Source organism: Vombatus ursinus, unplaced genomic scaffold, assembly GCF_900497805.2.
Source record: "Vombatus ursinus unplaced genomic scaffold, bare-nosed wombat genome assembly UNPS02014959.1, whole genome shotgun sequence".
NCBI classification, from domain to species: Eukaryota; Metazoa; Chordata; class Mammalia; order Diprotodontia; family Vombatidae; genus Vombatus; species Vombatus ursinus.
In genome coordinates this window covers 3,043,196-3,065,548 of record NW_020954737.1, presented here as the reverse complement: position 1 = coordinate 3,065,548, position 22,353 = coordinate 3,043,196, and the positions used below count along the sequence as shown (strand labels likewise).

The following is a 22,353-nucleotide window of genomic DNA, read 5'->3' as shown; positions in this document are numbered from 1 at the left end:
TCAATATACTAGTAAGAGGGTGTCTGTACTACATAAATTATCAAACGATAAAGTTGAATAGTTTTTTGGTTAATTTCTGATAGCTGACATTTGCTAAAGGTTGGGAAACATTCATCTTTTCCCTCCCTTATAACACACACACACACACACACACACACATATGATGACATATAATCACTCTGCTCCAAAAGTTCAAGGACAGATGTTGAACACTATCCTAATCTGCAAATGCCATTCTATTTTATTTTTTAATGTAAATAGTATTTTATTTTTTCTAATTACATGTAAAGACAATTTTCAACATTCATTTTTTCATAAGATTTTTGAGTTCCAAATTGTTCTCCCTTTCTATATACTCTCTCTCCTCCCCCCTCCCCAAGATGGCAAGCAGTCTCATATAGGTTATTCATGTACAATCATGTAAAACAAATTTCCACCACAAATGCCTTTCTAAAGCACAGTTTGATCTAGGACTGTGATCATGACTCATTGATCTTAAGTTTGTTAATAGATCTCAAGAGATCTAGGGTTTGTGATAATGGCTCACCCATCATAGCCACCAGTTCTAATACCTTGCTATGTTTTTTTTTCTCTTCCCCTGAGTTAAAAAATAACTGATGGGTCACCATTCTGAGTCTGATAATAAGCTAGACACTGCTGTAGGGTGAACTAGATGAACTGGAAGAAAAATAAGGTTTCATTAGTCTTTGAAAAATAGAAAATAAGACACAATAAACATGTTTGGACAAAAAATACTTCACTGGGTGGTGCAAATTTTATAAGAACAAATTGTTTAATCATATTTCCCCTTAGTTCTGTTACTATTCAACACTCCACAAAAATTTTAAAAGAAAATTTACTTGCTTTTTGTGAATAAAAAAAGGAAAATACCAACTTCGAACAAAAATTGAGTATTTTTTATGTTTATTATTGTCTTTTATTTTTAAGACATTGGGGAGGGGGAATGGGACTGATATCTATTTGTAAATGGGCTACAACACTTGTATGGAGCCTTAAATATCATAGACATACAAGCCTGAAAGTAATTTTCAAGAATTAGTGATCTGGCTAACATTCTCATTTACAAGATAGGCCATTTCAATGACTTGGCCTTTGGAAATTTCTTTTGTCTCTTTTTCTATTCCTAACTCTGCCCCTAACCTGTTCCACTGCTATAAGAAGAGTCCAAAACAACAGAAAAAGAAAGAAACAGGGAGAATAAATAGAAAAAAACTTCCAAAGCAAATCATAATTAGGGGGTTGTTTTTTTTTGTCTATTCTGAGTTAGAAAACACTGAACAGTGGCTATTGTTGTTCATTGCTGAATCACAGAATGTTAGAAGGGGGTCTCAGAAATCATCTAATCCAATACACTCACCTTACAGATGAAGAAACTTAGGCTCTTAGAGTGGGGAAGTGAGTTTATCAGAGATCACAGACATAGGCTTCATAGGCATTGGACCAATGAAAACAAACAGGGAGAAACCATAAGAGCCCTATTTATTTATTCATTTATTTATTTATTTATTTATTTGTTTGTTTGTTTATTTATTTATTTATTTATGAAATAGCTAGCTCCAGATCCAGGTTGCCTCAATTGTCCTCTTATCCTACTTCTCCTTCCCCCACCCCAAGATCTTCACAGTTTGGGACACATTGTCATTTTTTTTTTGCCTTGGAAATTGATAAAAATAAATGACTGTACATTCTAAAAAGATTCAGGAAACTTCAGATTAGGAAAAGAGGTCAATTTGCATCTGGGTTTCAATATCCAACTTAACCTTTTCTCAAATCTGATTGTTACTATTGTCAGATTCATGGAATAATACTAAGATCTGTTCCACTAAAAAATCTACACCAATATTTTTCTTTAGTTAATATAACTGATGAAGATGAAGAATTGGCTTAGGGATCATCAGACAAAGGAACGAAGGATTGATAAAAGATTATGACCAGATAAAAGAATTTCAGAGTTCATGAATATGGAAATGAAACACTTCTAGGTGATGATAAGACCAAGGGTATAACCATTTCACTCTGAGTTATGTGTTGAAGAGGATGACATGGTAGCAAACCCTTAAAAGTAGGAAGATCATAGTGCCATCAACAATAATAGGAATGTTGGGAGGAAGGGAGGGTTTGGGAAGAAAGACAATGAATTCTGTTTTGGACACATTGAATTTGAGAAGCCTATGGAACATATAGCTGGAAACATCCAGTAGGCAGTATTGAGGCCAACTAGCATACGGGAAACAATCTCAGACTAGATATATATGTGAGAGAGAAGAGTAGGGGTGAGGGCTAGATAAAGTACTGAGGAATGGAGGATTAGAGGTAATGGCAAGGATAAAGAGTAGGCTTACCTTCTCTATTGTGAAGTTAGCACAAGTCCGAGAAAACTTGTCTTTTACTTGGTTGTATTCTTGATGTCCTGGAGGTAAATCCACCAAAAGAAGGTTCTGGTCTTTCATCTCATCCCAGTGATTAGGGATCTCAACTGAAAGACAAATATTTGGTGATTAATAATTTCCTCCCATATGGAAGGATAGGATTATGCAATCTAAATTCCTAGAGCTCTCTAAAAAGCAGAATAGCATCTGTATTCTTTTGCATTCTCTTAATGCTAGATTTTGAGAATTCAATTTAATAAATGTTAATTAAGTACTCATGAAAGATACTGTACTATTAAGAAAAAAAAAAACTATGTACACATGGGGCCCTTTTAGGTGTGTATTCACTTGTTCTGCTGATCCTGCCATCAATGTGACATGTAATTGATGAACAAATTAATACATCAAATATACCACAAGTCTATTATTTTACCTATAGCATCAATACAGATTGTATCCCATCTATAACTTAATCTAAGAGAGTTGTCTTGAGGCTTTTAAGTGACTTGCCCAGAGTCACACAGCTAGTAAATGTCAGAAGCAGGATATGTACTTATGTCTTCTTATATCCAAGCTCTATCTACTACACCATGCTGCCTCTTATGATTCAATTATTTCCTTCAAATATTTTAAATCAAATTGAGTGAATTGCTACTTTATTTTAAAACACCAGTATGCAAAATTCATTGAGAGTTCATCTTCCCAAAATATTTTATAGGCAGCTAGATAGTATGGTGGCTAGAGCACTGGGCCTTGAATCAGGAAGATCTGAGCTCAAATCCAGCCTCAGACATTTATGAGCTGTGAGTCTCTGGGCAAGTCACTTAGTGTCTGTCTGCCTCAATTTTCTCAACTGTAAAATGAGGATAATAATGACGCTTACCTTGAAGGGTTGTTGTGAAGATCAAATGAGATATTGGTAGCACTTACACAGTACCTGACACATAGTAGGTGTTAATAGTTGTTTCCTTCCCTCTTTGACATCTATTCTTGGATTCATGAGAGTTAAATAGAAAAGCAGGTGCAGTAATGTAACTGGTAAGGCTGGTAGGAAGGATGGGCTATTAGGAAGTGCCTTCCACCTCTGTCCCAGGATACTGTACCTGGCATGGCAGGTTCAAAAACTGTATCTTATTAGTTCAAGCAGAAATGATTTTTGCAGAAATGATTTGAGGCAAAGAAAACTCAGAAGACATAGAATTACAAACTGAAAGCAAACATTAATTTATAATGGAAGGGGGTTAATGAAGAAGTAATATTGTATAATGGGCAGAAAGAACTATCCTTAAAGTGAGTAAGTTCTTCCTCTCATGACATGGTAGATGCCTGACCATGGATAAATCATTTCAACTCTCACTGCCACAGCAACTCTCCTAAGACTCTTAAGTTGACATGCAGGTGTTGATCTTTTGAAGGTGTTTCCTCCCTGGGAGGAATAGAGAGAATTTTCTCACTTGGAGTTCTTTTTACCCATGAAATCACAGCTCCAAAACCAAAATAAACAAAATAAAATAGGTTCCTCCAAACTAGATCCTAGAACCTGAAAAAAAATCCAGGATCCTAGCAGCTGAGAAAGCACAACCCAAATTTGGGGATCAGGAGGCTACTGTCAATCAACTTCTTGTGGTACCTCAGGCTTGTGGCTCTCTCTCATAATCATACTAGCCTTACTTGTTCAGGTCAGCTAGTGAAACCTATTAAGCTTCTTCCATCACCAATCCCCATAGTTGTCTGAGATCCCTTAACCACTTCCCCCCATCTCCTCTTCCTGTAGAGGAATGATTATTAAGGTATTCTTCATCCCACTCCTTCACCTGGATTATTTCTACCATATATATCCATCATGTCTCTCCAGATGCTCTGTGTCCATAGAACTGCAGGAAATCACAAAACCAAGATGATATTGGATTGACTAAAAATCTGTTATCTACTATCAACTGAACTCTCACTATGGCAAGCAGTCTTTTTCCTCCATAACTGATTAGGTATCCTGCTCATCAAAAGTGACCATTTCAAATCTTTTCTAACCTCTTCATAGTACTCCCCTCTCCATCCTCTTAGCTGATGACTTTGCCTCATATTTAATAAAAAAAAATTGAATTCATTTGATGATAGCTTCCCCTTGTCCTGCCTTGTCCTCCTCACCTCACCTCACTCAGACATCTTGCCTATTTCCTTTACCAGTTCTTGGGTATCACTCAATACTTGTTAAGTCTCAGCCCATGTGGCATATAGACACTTTCATAACTGATCACCTTCCTACCTTTTGACTCTTCTTACACTTGACTCCCCTCCACTCACTCCCTGATCCAGCTATACTGGCCTATTCACCATTCCCTGTACACTGCATTTCATTTCTGAACCTTTGTATTGATTGTCTCTTGCACCTGGGATGTTTCCCTCCTTAGCTTTACTGCCTAGTTTCTCTGGATTCCTTCCAAATTCAGCACATAACCCACCTTTTTCTGGAGGTCTTTCCCAGTCTCCCGGTTTCTAGTGCTTTCTGTCCCTTCTGAAATGACCTTACAACTGCTTTGTATGTATGTTGTATGTTCCTAGTTATTTTACATATTGTCTCTCCTATTACAATGGAGGCAGGGAGTCTTTTTGCTTTTCTTTATATTTCTAGCTAGCTTTTAGCATAGGGCCTGGCACATGGTAGGTGCTTAATAAATACTTGTTGATTGATCAGATGATACTCAGCAAACCACAATATTCAGTTGTTTTAAATGGAGAGCACCAAGAAGTACTCTGTCAGCTTTCTATCTCTGTCCAGGGTGCTAGACAGGGGACAGTGGAGGCATGGGAATAAATGGAGACATTTACACTAATGAGAAAGAGGTTAACAGCTATACAAGCTTCACAAATTCTTAGAATTTATTCCTGTTTTTCAGTACAAATGAGAGAATGCTTGGCCCACATCACTTCTGCTCCTTGACATCTAAATCCCTAGGCTTCACTCTGATACTGGCTCAGTGTCTAATTCCCTCAGTCCCACAGCATCGAACTATTCTGTTCTCAATATAGGGTGCAGAAACCTGAGGATAGCTGAGTTCTTTCCACCTATAACCATCCTAGCTTCAGACCACCTCATCTTTCTCTTTCAACAAGCACTGGTTGAACAGCACTTATATTGGGTCTGGTGTTGTTGTGGGCACTGGAGAGATGAATCAAAGGGGAAAGGCATTGTTTCTATTCCTAGCTCTGTCCCTGAGCTCCTGTGGAACCTTGGGCAAGTCATCTACTCCTTGTTGACCTGTGTTGGTTGGTAAAATGTAGAACATTATGAACTCTGTATAGAGCTAGGGACTGGATTTGTGATTTCATTGGCACAAGGAACTATAGGGTGAGAACACTGTCTCCACCAATGCAAACTGGCACCTTTTCTACAACTCACAGTCTTCAAGACTAGAACAGTGAGAAGTGAAGTGACCTGACCCACAGACCATAGCATGGAACAATGATTCCTGTTCTTTAAACTTACAGCAAGAAAGCACCTTTCTCTATCCAGGCTCCAAAGCTACCTTTCCTCAGATTATAGGCCTACCTGCTTCCTTTCCCTCTCATGTAGAGGTACTATGCCAGGGGTGGGGAAACTATGGCCTTGAGGCCACATGTGGCCCTCTGACTGAATTCAAACTTCACAGAACAAATCCTTTTATTATGGGGATGTATCTCCTTGAGGCCACAAGTTCTCCACCCCATACTATACTCTGGCCCCTGGAAGCTGTTTTCTCTTTCTTATGTTGTCCATCTCTCTTTGCTTTGGCTGGTTCTTTGGAGCAAATCATCTTAGTTGGATCTTCCTGAGTGGCTCAGTCCTTGATGGTCAAGATCCCTCTTTCACCTATCTGTAACCTTTTCTGTTTCAGTCTACTAAGTTGTAAGCTCCTTGAAGACAGGGACTGTCTTTTGCTTCTTTTTGTATCCGCAGGGTTTAGTCCAGTGCCTGGTATGTAGTAGGCACTGAATAAAAGTTTACTGACTTCTGTTATATAGACTCCTTTGGCAGTTTGATAGAAGCTATAGACCCCTTCTCAGAATAATGTTTCTAAATGTCTATAACAAACTATAGAGAATTACAAGGGAAAGCAATTATATTGAAATATAGTGATAAAAAAATTTAAAACTAAGTTTATGGATCCCAAAGTAAGATCCCCTGCTCTAGGAAATGGGTCTGGAGTTCTGAATCTATTTTTAACTTGTGGATGGGGCACTCTGGGGGAAGATTCTTGTTATTCTCACTCTTGGGGGATTTCCCTTTCCTGACCAGTTTGTCTAATTTTCTTTCTCATCTTTTTCTCAATCACCTCTTATCCTAGAATATAGTACTTAGATTATTTTTGCAATGGTGTTTCACTTTTCAATGACAAAAACATAAATTATCCCATGAAAGGGCCAACCTTAGGCAATGTCAAATATCTCCTGACCGGGACCAAAGATTTAGCAAGAGACTTCAGAAGCCATTTAGTCCAAAAACCTCAATTGATAGTAGAGAAAACTGAAGCTAAGGGAAGGTAAGTGGCTGGCCCATGTTCACATAGGTAATAAGCTATAATAGGATTTGAACCCAACTTGACTGATTCCAGATCTAGTGCTCTTCCAAGTGTGCTATAATACCTCCCACTGAGTCACACTCCCCTTGTAGAGCCTCATTCTCCCACCATCTCTTTATCTACCCAGCCTTCAGTATGCTCATGCTCCTTCTCTTCCTGCCTCTCTATCAAAACAAAATCTGATGGCCTCAGTCATGCTTCTACCTGTGTTCTGCTCTGTATTTTGGTTCCTAGGTCCAAAAACGTGATTTGTATGGGTTCTTCCAGAAGAAATCGGTCTCTGTAACTATCAACAAAATTGATTCAAGTTAAGAAGAACTAAGCAGAGACTAGTTTACAAACTAGAAAGTTAATTTATAATTTTTTTTGCAGGGGGAGGGTTGTACATTCAGCAATTTACTTAGGTATGAATATTTGAAAAAGATTACAATTTTATTCCTCTTGGGAGTATCTATATTTTATTAAGGTGTAAAGTTTTAAGTCCAAGGAATGGATTGAAAATCATGATAGGTTGGAGGGGAAGGTCTGGGTTTTTTGTTTTTAGTCTAAATCAGTGCTGTCAAACCTCAATAAAAATTGGGGCCACTAAACCATACATAAAAATCCCTGCAAGTCATGTATTGATTTAGAAAACCACACATTAAAATGATCTCTTTTGTGTATTTTGTTTATTTGGTTAAATATTTTCCAATTGCATTTTAATCTGGTACTGGGCACTGGGTAATGTTGTGGGCATCACCTGTTAGATACCTCTGCTCAAGTGCCCAAAACAACAGAGAGCCAGAATAAATGTTCAGTTGGTTCTGAGAGAGAGGGAGAGTTGGGAAAGACAGATAGACAGGCAGAAAGACAGACAGAGATACAGAGAGACAGAAACTGCAGACTCAGGGCATTTTCATTGGGTGTCCCCCATACCTGGATTTCTCCTCCTTCTCATCTCTGCCTACCAACTTCCTTGTCTTCCTCCAAGTTCCAGCTAAAATCCCACCTTCCTTAGGAAGTTTTTTATTGATTCCCCTTAATTCTAGTGCCTTCTATCTACTGATTATCTCCAGTTAATTCATTTTAACATTTTAGCTTGTTTGTACATAGTTATTTTCATGTTGTCACCCCATCAGATTTTTAGCTCTTTGAGAATAGGAACTGTCTTTTGTCTTTCTTTGTACTCCCAGGGGCTTAGCACAGTACCTGGACACCAAGTAGGTGCTTGATAAAGGTTTATTGGCTGAATGACATAGAGGTAGAGAGAGACAAGTGAGAGAGGGAGGGAAGGAGGAAGAGAGGAAGGGAGGGAAAAAGAGAAGGGGGAGAGAGAGGGGGAGGAGAGAGAAAGAGAGAATGTTAAAAGAAACAAAGCAGAGGCAGCTAGGTGGTGCAGTGGATAGAGCACTGGCTCTGGAGTCAGGAGGACTTTAGTTCAAATATGGCCTCAGACACTTGATGCTTACTAGCTGTGCGACCCTGGGCAAGTCACTTAATCCCAACTGCCTCACCGAAATAAATAAATAAATAAATAAATAATAAATAAATAAATAAGAAGGAAATAAGCAAAGCTGAACCTACCTTCAGGTTTTTTGATACGACGAACAGGCAAACTGTGTCCCTTTCCATTTGTAGCAAGGTTAGTGTTAAAGTCTACTGTGTAGTTTTCATTCTTAATTTTAACAAGGTTATTTTTTTTTCCTTTCCTTGCATCCTCTAAATGCAGATTAGTTATTTTGTCAAAAGGCTTGAAAAGACCATTGTCATTATACTCCCATATGGTGGTTCTACTGAGCTCCTCAGCCTTAGACTCCTCATCCATACATAAGTGTGTTCTCTTGATCATGCCTTGAATTGCCTGGGAAGCCTCAAACACATCTTGGGTAGTTCCTGTGACTTCAATTTGAGACCTTCCATGTTTCACATCAATGGTGATATTTAACCTTTTTTGTAGCTCATTCAGTTCAATGTATTCTTTTTCACCAAAGTTTTTGATTATCTCATCAGACAAAGTACAACTTTTGTGTTCCTTTGAAATCAAATCTTGTATCCAAGAGATAGTGCTTTCAATATTCTCCTTGCTTTCACCACACACCTGGAAAGTTGCTGATTTTTTTATTTTTTCCAAAACCAAATTATCTTGTTTTTTCGGAGGCTGGCTTGCAAGACCTAAAAGTGTTTTAAAAATAAATGATAATGTCATGAGAAGTTACTCTAAATATTTTCAAGGTAAATCATAGGCACATGCCCTTTAAAGAAAATGTACAACTTACATTTTGTTTTTGAGAGCACAGAGGTTGTTGGCTTAGAGCTTATTCTTTTTTTCATAGTATCATGAAATACTTTCAGTAGCTGTGGCAGGAAGACGACCACTTTCACTTTTTTCACTGATTGGCCAGATCCTTTCTGTGCAAAATCTTTAATGGCATCAATTATAGATTCAGCAACATGAGTAGGATCTTTTTTGGCCCGTCCTGAAATAACAAAATAAAAAAAAATGATAAGAACAAAGCAATAAAAAATAACACCTCCCCTTTTCCCTTAGTCTCCCCCTGCCCCAAATTACTATTTAAAAGTTGGTAGGTTTGATTTTTAATGGCTCCTTCCTCCAAATTGATAATCATTATTGGATTCACTGTCAGTATCTCAAACATTGTGGACTAAGCTCCCTCTCTTCTAAGTCTTACAAGAAACTACAATTTCTGCCCTCAGGAAGCCTACAGTTCAATTAGGAATAGCTACAGGAATCTGAATGATCCAAAGTCTGAACTTGACTGTTTACTGGATTCAGATGTTCATTTCATGCCTCACTACCCTTTTAGGTAAGTAGTCTTTTTGTAGTAGTAAACTGTCTTAACCCTATGAATTCTGAAAGCCATTTAGAAAGTATGTGAAGAAGAGAAGATGCCCAATGAGTTGAACCTCTGCTTTTTTTTTTAACATAAAATGTCTTTGAATTACTTTATTATAGAGATAATAATTGGCATTTTGGCCATTTGGCTGTACAAGATTCTTTTTTTTTTAAGGCAATTGGGGTTAAGTGACTTGCCTAGGGTCACACAGCTGGTAAGTGTCAAGTGTTTGGTCTGAGACTGGATTTAAACTCAGGTCCTCCTGACTTCAGGGCCAGTGCTCTATCTGCTGTGCCACCTGTACAAGATTCTTTAGGAGCTACATATCCAACAATCTGACAAGCATTTATTATGGGCCAGGTACTGTGGGTACAAATTTCAAAATGAAACAGTATTCATCTTCAAGGAGTTTCTATGCTATTTAGGAAAATACCAAGTACATAGATACATAAATATAAAATATACATAAAGCAAATAACAATAGTAGGTAGCATTTATATAGCACTTTGAGATTTATAATGTACTTTGCAAATATTATTTAATTTTAACCTCTCAGCAGCTCTGGGAAGTAGGTGCTATTATCATCTTCATTTTATAGATGAGGAAACTGAGGCAGACAAAGACTGAGGTGGGATTTGAACTCAAGTCTTCATGATTCCAAGCCCAGAGTTCTATCCCTTGGGCCACCTAGCTGTGATTGATGTGGAGAGAGAGTACTAAAGCTGGGAGGGACTAGGTAAGGTCTTGGGTAGACTATATCACTTGAACTGAGACTTAATCAAAGCTAGGGATACTAAAAGGCAAAGCTGAGGAGGGAGGGGAGAGAATTCCAGACATGACAAGAGTCTATAAAAGGGTGTGGAGGAGAGATTGTTAATGTGTGGGAACCAGCAAGTAGGTTACATTAACATAGAATGTATGAAGAGTAAATCATTTTAGAAAGATAGCCTGAAGGTAGAATGCAAAGGACTTTAAATGCCAAACAAAAGGATTTGTATTTTATCCTAGAGTTAATAGAGAACCACTAAGATTTTTTGAGCAGGGAGACAAAATGGTCCTGTGATTGTTGTCATAGATCACGATATTTAGAAATCTCAATTGGTCAGCTGTGTGGAAGATGGATTGAAGAGAGGAGAGGCTGGATATGGGAAGATCACTTTGAAAACTCGTGTGATAGTTCAGGTGAGAAGTGATGAGGACCAGACTTTGGGTGATGATTATGAGGAGAGAGAAGGGAAGAAATGTCAGAGATGCTATACAGCTAGGATCAATAAGATAACTGTAGATTTCTACATTTGCATTTTACAAAATCCATAGTATAGGATGGGGGAGCTATAGCAATACAGCATTTCATATGTATCTGGTTTTGATGGACTACACTCTCAATACAAAGGAACAGGATGTTATGGGAGCAAAACAAAACCAAAAAGTCAATACCATCCTAGGCACTGATAGAGAGGAGGAAGTCAGTCAGTCAATAAGCACTTATTAATCACCTACTATGTGCCAGGCATTGTGCTAAATACTGGGTATATGAAAAAAGGTAAGGCGGTGCAGCGAGTCAGTGTGACCCTGGGCAAGTCACTTAATACCAATTGCTTCCAAAAAAAAAAAAAGAGAGAAAGAAATGAAAAGAGGCAAAGATAGTCTCTGTTCTCAAAGATCACACAATCTAATGGAGGAGATAACATGCAAACAACCATACTCAAATAAACAATATACAGAATAAATTTGAAATAATAACAGGCATAAGGAACTAAGAATTAAGAGGGATTAGGAAATGCTTTTTTTTAGAAGATGAGATTTTAGCTGCGACTTGAAGGAAGTGAGGGAAGCCAGGCAGTAGAGATGAGGAGTGACAGCATTCCAGGCATGGGAGCCAGTCTGTGAAAATGCCTGGAGTCTAGAGATGGCTTGTCTTGTTCAATTAACAGCTAGGATTCCAATGTCATTGGATCCTAGAGTTCATGGTGGGGTGTGAGGTGTAAGAAGACTGGAAAGATAAGGGGGGCAGGTTATGAAGGGCTTTAATATCACTTTGACAACTGAGTGGAATGTCTCATTTCCTCTGACCATTTATTATTTGAGGAATACAGGTCACCTTTTTATCTGAGACTGAGCAAAGAAGGAAACAGTGGGAGATGAAGTCAAAAAGTCGTCAGAGGAAGAGCAGAGTAAAAGAGGGAGTTCTTAGCAATTGGCCTCAATTCTCTCTGTAAAGTAGGAGAGATCCTCAGCTCAGAGGCAGAGTGAAAGGCTGCAATGAGAGACCTAAAGAGCAGAGAGAGGCTCTGGAATAGCTGCTGTGATGAGTGGGAAAGAGAATCTTTTAAAGAGGAATAAAAAGACTACCTTCCTCCCTCAAAGTCCCCATTGAGATTGGATACCACAAATTTGCAACAGACCTGGTGAGCACAATTGTGTGAAAGGCTCCTTCTCAAAAGCAAGTAAGGAGGAAAGAAGGAGGCAGATGATGGCAGTGATTCAGGGTGGAGTGATTCATGACAAGGCACGAGTGTTACCAGGACAAGAGAGCAAGGGATTTGAAAGTAGAGGATGATGGAAAGTTTAACTGTTTGATCCACCAAATTTATCCTATAAGACTTATATAAATAAATGTATAAAAATCATAGATTTTTATAAACAAATCAACTCCAAAATACTTGGCCTTCCCACGAGCAGTTGATTTATTATTACCAGAGAGGAAGACTTGTATGAAATGAGACAAAGGAAAGCTAACTGACCCTAAAGAACAAGATACACTGTGCCAATTAAAAAGTAAATAAAGTCAACAAGGACAGCCCACAAAACTCTGCTCAATTATAAAGTCAATCTTAGTACTATATTGTCATACTCTTACTTCTTGGTAACAACTGATAAACTAATTTTCTAGGAATGTACTTTGTTAGTGGGATTGTTTGTGTGTACATTGGGAAAGTGTTCAATATATAGGAAATAAACTTTCAATTTTTAAAAAAAGATTAAATGCAAAATCATTATTATCTTTGTTATCAACATCTTTTTCAAAACAATAAAGATTATCTTAGATCTATACATAGGAAAAAGTAAAGGAAGAAAAGAAGATCATCTAAAAGACTACTGCAGGAGTAGCTAGGTGGCACAGTGGATGGAGCACCAGCCCTGAAGTCAGGAGGACCTGAGTTCAAATCTGGCCTCAGACCAAACACTTGACACTTGCTAGCTGTGTGACCCTGGGCAAGTCACTTAACCCTAATTGCCTAACCCCCCCCTCGAATAAAAGACTGCTATAGTAATCCATATATGAGGTGATGAGGGATTGGGGTGATGGCCATGGTGGTAATTGAAAAGAAGAGCTGAATCTGAGGAGTTGAATATTATTATTATTATTATTAATTGACCTCAGGCAAGTTGCTTATCTTCTTTATGTCTCAACTGAAAACCAGGAGATCAGCCTAGAATTACATAATCTCTTATGGCTATAAAAAGTCTATGACTCAATGATAAGTTCAGTATTTTGACCTGAAAAGTTTTAGGTGGCACCAAATGGAATTGTCTGATAAAGAAGAGATTAGACTAGGGGGTGAAGGAGCTGCTGATTAAGAAGTTGTCTGCATGGAGGTAGAAGTTGAAAACATGAGAATGAATGAGTGAATTCTCCTAAAGGGCAAAGATGTGAGAGAGAAAGAGGGAAGAGAAGGAAGCCAAGAAGTTAAACCTTGGAGAAAAGACAGAAAATGATAAGAGGCAAAAGAAGAGCCAGTAAAAGAGGCTGAGAAATGGATCAATTTATTTTCTTTCCACTTTTTCTGTCTCTCTTTCCCACCTTCATCTTCTGTCTTTTAGTTTTGCTCTTTACCAATTTATCTTTCTCTCCTTTTCTTTTGTTTATCCATAGCTTATGAATAGAGGCAAAACCCAACAGTACCCACGAGCACTATAGTAAAAGAGTTAAAAAAAAAAACAACATTGCCAAGACCTAAAATAGACTAACACCATTGCTATCACTCTCACATAGATTCAGCCTTAATAATTATCTTTACTAGTGGATATGTAGTCTAGAGGATACTCAGTATTTAAAAAAAGCTAATTCTGATAGGAGGCTACAAACCTGTTCCTATGGCTGGGAGGGAAACGGACACGTATTTCATCTGTTCACATTCCTGTAGGACTTGAGAGATGGTTTGCTTGACATCATTTCCCCCAGTAACATGAATTATTTTCTTGCACCTTAGATTTCCACCTTGTGTTACTATAAAATTTCTGTGATGATTCCCAGCTAGAGAATGGAAGAAGACAAAGGCATGAAACATGAGTCAAACTGAAACTTTTGTATAATTGAGAATATAGGATACTTTATTTAGGTAAAAGAGGACATGAAAACAACAGTCCCAGTTTACATAGCTCCTTTTATTGTCTAAAATTATTACTGAATCTCAATGATGAAAGGCACCTTAAGGGTCATATAATGCAATCTTGTCCCATGCATAAATGCTTTCCAAAGCATCACTGACATAATTATCCACCCTCTACTTAAACATCTCTAATGATAGAAAGCCAACCAACTTATAAAGTAACCCATTTCTCTTTTTTTTTGACCAACTGTAATATGGTATACTGGAAGGAGTGCTCCCTCTGGAGTCAGGGGATCTAGGGTCAAATCCCCCTTCTGGTACTTATCACCTGTGGGACTTTGGCAAATCATTTAACTTCTCTAGGCTTCAAGTTAATCATCTGGAAACGAGAGGAGATGGACTAGATGGTCTCTAAGGTCCTTTCCAGCTCTAAGTCCATAATTTTATGATCAATTCATCTCCTCTAAATCTCTAGCAACTATATTGTGGCACAGTGGGAAAAAACAATGACTGTAGGGTCAGAAGAGTTGGCCTCAATTACTGGTTATGCCATTACCTGTGCAACCTTGGGCAAGTCATTTAACCTTTCTGAGTCTCGGTTTATTTATCTGTTAGAATGGAGGAGTTGGACTAGATGACTACTGACATTTATTCTATCTCTAAATCTATGATCCTATAGTCTTAGTCATGGTCAATAAACTGTATACAGTGAAATGGATCCAGCAACACAGTCCTTACCCTCAAGGAGCTCACAATCTAATGATGTGAACTTCTTCTCCTTGGTCCAAGTTTTTCCCTCTGGAAGTGTATGGAATGTCACATCCCTCTTCCATATAAGAAGACTTCAAATACTTGAAGACAATGACCATGCCAAATCACCCCCTTAAGTCTGTTCTTCTCAATATTGAAGAGACAAAATCTAAAGCATGTGAGGCTACATGGGGAGAGGTGTGGCAGAGCTCTAAGTAATCTGGTTACTATACATATCTCCTAGGATCATTTGAAGTAGGCTTTCATGCTTACCCTAAAAAAATTAGTTTGTACTTTTTATGCTATACTTCTCAACAAACACCTAAACACATCCCCTTAAATGCACCTTAACCCCTGGACCAGTTAAGTTTGTTGATTTGTTAACAGAAAAGAAAGTTGTGTTATTTAATTTTGATATTATGGTACCTACATGGACAATTGGAATTGACAAGATTTTTCTTGCTTTTTCATATTGACTTAAATATTTATATTGGTGTAGTCTCTAAGAATATTGTGATGTTTGATGTCTTTCCAGGTGACAACCTGTCAAGATAATGTCTTAACTCTCAAGAAGAGCCTGTAATGGTGAAAGTTTTAGATATTGTGATATGTTGGTAGGGAAGATGGGAGACAGAGGGAGCCTTGTGGTTGCTTCAAATCATATCGTATGTGGTTGTTGCTTACTGTAGCCTTGCATGGGATTAGCTCAAATTTTGAAGGAAAATTATTATAATCTCACCTTTAGGGTCCCTCTCCCATGGAACACCAGTTCTTAAACAGTTTCTGACTTGCTTCTATCCTATCCACATCCCCTCCATCTTACCAGTTATTTCACTTGCACTGGATTATGGCTAAAACAGAAGCATGAATACCATACCTAGTGTGGCACACTCTGATTCCACAGCTGGTCCAGCAGCTTCTAAAATGGCTTTGGAAACCCCTAGATAAGAGAATAATAATAGAGATGAACATGAATTAAAGAATCACATAATGTCAGAGCTGGAAAGTACTGCAGAGATTATCCATTACACTGTCTTAATTTTGTTTATTTATTTTTACCTCAATTCTTTTTTTCAATTAATAAGCACTTATTTTATTTTCTCTTTTTTTCTTTTTTGGTGAGGCAATTGGGGTTAAGTGACTTGCCTAGAGTCACACAGCTAGTAAGTGTCAAGTGTCTAAGGCTGGATTTCAACTCAGGTCCTCTGACTCCACGGCTGGAACTCTATCCACTGAGTTACCTGGCTGCCCCAATAAGCACTTATTTTCTCTCCCTTCCACCAATCCCATCCAAAAGAAAAGAAAAACAAAACACTTATAACAAAAATGCAAAGTCAAACAAAACAAATTTACACATTGGACATGGCTAAAAATTTATGTCTCATTCTGCATCTTGAGACCTCTCTGTCAGTAAGTGGGTAGCATGCTTCCTTATCAGTTCCATGGAATCATGGTTGATCATAGCTTTGACCAGAATTCTTTAAGAAAAATTTCCAAATTACATTTAAAAGCAATTTTTAATATTTGTTTTTTTTTTAATTTTGAGTTCCAAATTAACTTCTTCCCTTCTTCCCCTATCCCCTCATTGAGAATACAAGCAATTTGATATAGGTTATACATGTGCAGTCATACAAAACATTTCTACAGTAGTCATGTTGTCAAAGAAGAAACAGACCAAAAGAAAAAAAACAATAAAAAATTTAAAAGTGTGTTTTTATCTACATTTAGACACCATTAGTTCTTTCTCTGGAGATGGATTGCATTTTTCATCGTAAGTCCTTTGGAATTGTCTAAGATTTTTGTATTACTGAGATAGCTAAGTCATTCATAGTTGTTCATTATACAATATTGCTGTTGTGTACAATGTTTTCCTGGTTCTACTTCACTTTTCATCAGTTCTCATGAGTCTTTTCCAGGTTGTTTTCAAAGCATCCTTCTCATCATTTTTTATGGCACAACAGTATTCTATCACAATCATATACCACAATTTGTTCAGCCATTCCCCAATTGATGGACATCCCCTCAATTTACAGTTCTTTGCCACCACAAAATGAACTGTTATATTTTTTTACACATAGGTACTGTTCCTTTTTTTTAAAAACATCTCTTTGGGACAGAGACATAGTAGTGGTATTGATGGGTCAAAGAGTATGCGAAGTTTTATAGCCCTTTCAGCATAGTTCCAAATTGCTCTCCAGAATTGTTGGATTAGTTCACAATGCCACCAAAAGTGCATTAGTTTGACCAGAATTCATAAGCCTTTAAAATGTGTTTGTTATTTCATTGTTGTTTTTGAGGAAATTATTGTTTTGGTTCTACTCATTTGATTCTGCATCAGTTCATACAAATCTCCACCACTTCCATTGTTACTTAAGTCCCAATAGTATTCCATTACATTCTTATACCACATCTGTTTAGTCCTTCTCAACAGATGGACATGCCCATATCTTTAATTTCCTTGTCACAACAAAAAGAGTTTCTCTCTCTCTCTCTCTTTCTCTCTCTCTCTCACTCTCTCTCTCTCTGTCTCTCTCTCACACACACACATGCATACACACAGAGATTTCTTTTGTTCTTTCTTTAATCTCTTTGGTTCATACTCCCTTAAAATTACATATGAAGAAACTGAGGCCCAGAAAGGGGAAGTGAGTCACCTCAAATGATACAGTTAGGAAGTGACCAAGTCCAGGGATCTTTCTGATTCAAAATTCAATATAGTCATTTAATCATAGCTACATGTAAAGTTCCTGAAATAGCCTTCACAAAGTCATGCTCCAATGCCTCATCATGATGTAGAGGTAATCCTGAGTTCTTGAATGAGAATTCCAGTGAAGAAGTACTGGCAGTTTCAGGATCCACCATATTGGAAAGGCTTTGAATACAACCTGACCACAACCCATATGTAGTTAAGTATGAAAGAACACATAACCAGGAAAGTGGCCATTTGGTGATGAATCCTTAAGTCACGGCAACCCATAAAACCAAGAAAACTACAGAATGGCCTTTGCTTCCATGTGACTATCTTTGGCTTCTGAAATGATGTGACAGAACATGGATAAAGGGTGCTTAGAATTGCACAATTTTTGGGCCTCCTACAAACATTAACTTGGCATTGAATCCTCTAAATGTGAGATCCTTGCTTAGCGACCACGGAGAGGTCACACCACTCAAAAAATCAGATCTGAACAATTTTCACAATTTTTTTTTAAAATAAATGAAACCAGAAGATAAAGGGAAATTGCAGCTAAACAGAGATAGCTCACGGGTTCCACTTGGGAGACACAAACAAGGGATGGTTTTGTCATGCAGTCAAAAGCAAGAATAAAAATCATTTCATGAAACTCTCGGTCATTTCACATTGCAGTGCACAAAGTAACCCTTTTCAAAGAGAATCGTTATTGAAATAATTGAAGTTTATGGTCCAACATCTATTGTAGAGGATGAGCAGGTAAATAGGTTCTACAAAGAACCCCCCAAAATATTCAGGTAACATAAACATAGAAAATATTGGTAACACAGTAAATGAGAGTAAAGATCCAAAAAGATTTAGTACACTGGGCCTCTGAATGAATGAAAAAAAATTTATTAACCGCCTATTACATGTCAAGTACTATAGTAAGCTTGGAATGTAAAAAGAAAATTGAAATGATCTCTGTCTTCAAGAAGCTTATATTCTTTTTAAAAAAATACTTCCATGATTTTAATTAACAAATGTTTATTGAATTCAATAATTTCTCTAGTTCATTAAGTATTTATTTCCCCTCCTGTAGGGTTATATACTCAGTTTTCCTAGGTGGGTTATTCTTGGTTGTAATCTTAGCTCCTTTGGCTTCCAGAAAATCATATTCCAAGCCCTCCAGTATTTTATAGTGGTAGCTGCTAAATCTTGTGTGATACTGACTTTGACTCCACTGTATTTTGATTTTTTTTTCTTTCTGGATACTTGCAATATTTTCTCCTTGACCTGGGAAATCTGGATGTTGGCTATAACATACATGGGAGTTTCATTTTGCAACTTCTTTTAGGATAAGTGGATTTTTTTTCAATTTCTACTTTGCCCTCTGCTTCAAGACAGCTGGTTATTTTTCCTTTAAAAGTTCATGAAATATTATGTTAAGGCTCTTTTTCTATGTGCATGGCTTTCAGGCAGGCCCATAATTCTTAAATTATCTCTCTTTGATCTATTTGAACTGCCTTAGAAAAAATTTCTACATCCTTTGACCCAAAGATTTCATTGCTAGACATACATCCCAAGGGAGTCAGGGACAAAAAGAAAAGTTGCATATACGTGAAAATATTTCTTCCAGCACTTTTTGTGGCAGCAGAGAGCCAGAAATAAAGTACATGCCCATTGATTGGAGGATGGCTAAACAAGCTGTGGTACATTAATGTAATGGAATATTACTGTGCTATAAGAAACTATTAATATGAAAAGCACAGAGAAGCATGGAAAGATACAAACTGACACAAAGTGAAGTAAGCAGAACCAGGGAAATAATATACATAATGACTATAACAATGTAAATAGAAAAGACAACAATAACAACAAAATAATCAAAACTGTGTGCTGCAAAATTATAATGACCAATCTTGACCCGAAGGAATGGATATGAGATGATATCTATCCTCCTGTCTTTACAGAGGTGGGGGGGGGCATAGGTTTGGAATACTGCATATAATGTCAGACTTTTTCTAATATTATTAATTAGTTTTGCTAAACTCTTTTCCACTTAAAAAAATTCTTTATTATAGAGAGGTTTCTGTCAGAGAAGGTAAAGGGAAGACTACAGGAGAACATGTCAGTGATGCAAAAACCAAAGATACAATAAAACAATTATTTTTGAAAAAGAAGAAGCAAATAGTTCCTGCCCTCAAGGAGCTAATATTCCACCAGAGAGAAGCAAGGCAAATGCAGAACTGCAGAGATCTAACTATGTATGTTGCTCTGATCTTAGAGGGACTATGTTCAGGAGTCCGGATCCTTGTGCCCAGTCATAGATACTACTAGTATGTGCCAGTCCTTCATTACGCTACATGACTACAATAGTTTCATGGTACATCACAACATTATAATTATGTTAACCATTGTATTAGTGTAAATTATTCAAACAAAATACCTTTTTTGAGGACAAATGTCTTGTCTGTTGAATTTACAATAACATCAGTCTCTTCCTTAGTGATGTCCCCAGAAGCAACCTGGAAGGTAATAGATCCAATCCTGATTTGATATACTCCCAATTCAGGGCTAGAAATAGTCCCAAAGGGATCTAAAGAGGAAAAAAAAAAGAAATCAAGGACCAAATATAATTTTGTGACTACTATTATCAGGTTTTGTTGTATGCCTCTCTCTTATTCTTCCCTCTTCCCTTTTAGGTAGTCTGTCTGCTTTACTTTTCCAAATTCTCTAATTATCTAGGTGTAAAAGCTGCTCTATTGGGTGAAAGATATTTTAAAAATAGCATATGGGTCATATGTAACATTAATTGCATAACCAAATTGGATGAGCTAGAAACATCTAGCTGATCGAGTCTAAGTTAGTCTACATGGAAGTGATTTCGACCAGTTTGAGAAAAATATTGGTCTCATCCTATATCACTCAACAAAATGACCTCAGAACAGATCTGACTCTTGACTGATAAAAATGACTAGCATTTAGTACAGAGCCTGGCACACAATAAGCACTTGATTTATAAATGCTTTATCTATCTACATTATCTACATATCTAGCATTTTACATGATTAGAAATATTACACATGGTTTTATATCTTCTCTATTTTTCATGTAAACCATTATATTTGTCTGGATTTTGACTATCACTAAATTATTAGTAAACAATGGTAAACAATTTTTAAGAAAATAACTTTACTAGACCTTGTGTATCACTGGTGTTGGAAACTCTGGCACTGGTAGTATTTCCATCAGTATATTTAGTGAATTCTCTTTTAAATGCCTGGAAAAAGAAAGGCAGCTACTGAGTGTGACAATTCTCAGTATAAATATTAATCAGATTTTTTAGAGAAACATAGGCAGCAAGAAAATAAGGACATATTTCTTCTATGGCTGGTGATTAAAATGGCATATTCCCAGTAAAAATTCCGTTCCTAAAAGGTCATATAAAAATCCTAAAGGATGCTAGTAGTTAAACAGCAGAGCCAGGATCTTATTCCAAAGTATGCTGCATTTGGAGTCAGAAGACCTAGATTTGTGGCTTTTTGGCTTACTTCCTGTGTGGCCTTGGACGAGCCACTCAGCATCTCTGGGCCTCAAATTCCTAACTTACAAAATGGGGAGTTGGACTAGATGACCTCCAATGTCTCTTCTAGCTCTAAATCTATGATCATATAATTGAAATTACAAAGAAATCTTTTTTTTTTTAGGTGATTGGTGTTAAGTGACTTGCCATGGGTCACACAACTAGTAAGTGTCAAGTGTTTGGTATGAGGTTGGATTTGAACTCAGGTCCTCCTGACTCCAGGGCTGGTGCTCTATCCACTGTGCCACCCAGCTGCCCCCATAAAGAAATCTTTAAGGAAAACTTGGAGCATTTTTATATGGCTGTTGATAGTCCAGATTTCTTTCTTTCAGAAAATTCTTTCAGAATTGCCTGTTCAAATACTTTGACCATTTAACCATTATATTCTTATGTATTTGTATACTTTACTCATATAGCTTGGATATGATACTTTCATCCAAGAAACTTGAAAGGATTTTCCCCTACTCACCTGTTTCATTTTTAAATTTTAACTAGTATTGGCTCTAATTGTACAAAAAAATTTTAATTTTATGTAATCAAATATGTCCATTCTTTCTTCTTTGGTCTTAACTTTTCCTCTATAGTTGTGAAAAGTATTATATTCGTTGTTCCTCTAATTTATTTATGATGTACCTTTTATATCTGTCATATATCAATTTAGAAGTTTTTTTTTGAGTAGGATGTGAGGTGTAGGTCTTAACCTGATTTTTACCAGTTTGTTTTCTAATAGTCTTAGCAATTTTTGTCAAGTAGTGAAACCTAACCCTAGTAGTTAAAACCTTTTGGTTTGTTGGTTTGTTGAACATATGGTTACTATATTTGTCTGTTTCTGTATATTGCATACCTCATCTGTTCTACTGGTCAACCTCTCTTTTTTTTTTTTGGTTGTTGTTTCAATCATGTCCATCTCTTTGTGATCCCATTTGGGGTTTTCTTGGCAAAGATACTAGGGTGGTTTGCCATTTCCTTCTCCAGTTCATTTTACAGATGAGGAACTAACACTTAACAGGGTTAAGTGACTTTCCCAGGGTCATATGGCTAGTAAGTTTTCGAGGTCAGATTTGGACTCAGGAAGCGAAATCTTCCTGATTCCAAGCCCAGTGCTCTATCCACTGCACCACTTAGCTGCTCTGATTTTTTTTAGCCAGTACCAAACAGTTTTGGTGATTACTGCTTTATAGCCTAGTATGAATTTTGATGCTGCTAGGCCTCTAGCCTTCAATTTTTTTCATTAT

At 37.1% G+C, this 22,353-nt stretch overlaps 1 protein-coding gene across 1 annotated transcript in view; it reads right to left on the bottom strand.

Moving 5' to 3' along the window:
• The window catches only part of LOC114030361 (poly [ADP-ribose] polymerase 14-like), a 113,668-nt gene that overhangs the window by 4,167 nt on the left and 87,148 nt on the right, over window positions 1-22,353 (bottom strand). The window contains exons 13-19 of the mRNA XM_027845170.1: window positions 20,737-20,815; window positions 19,982-20,131; window positions 15,742-15,804; window positions 13,871-14,038; window positions 9,202-9,402; window positions 8,510-9,097; window positions 2,364-2,497 (exon numbers count right to left, since the gene is read on the bottom strand). Coding sequence (XP_027700971.1) covers window positions 2,364-2,497; window positions 8,510-9,097; window positions 9,202-9,402; window positions 13,871-14,038; window positions 15,742-15,804; window positions 19,982-20,131; window positions 20,737-20,815 — 1,383 coding nt within the window. The remainder of the gene's footprint in view (window positions 1-2,363; window positions 2,498-8,509; window positions 9,098-9,201; window positions 9,403-13,870; window positions 14,039-15,741; window positions 15,805-19,981; window positions 20,132-20,736; window positions 20,816-22,353) is intronic.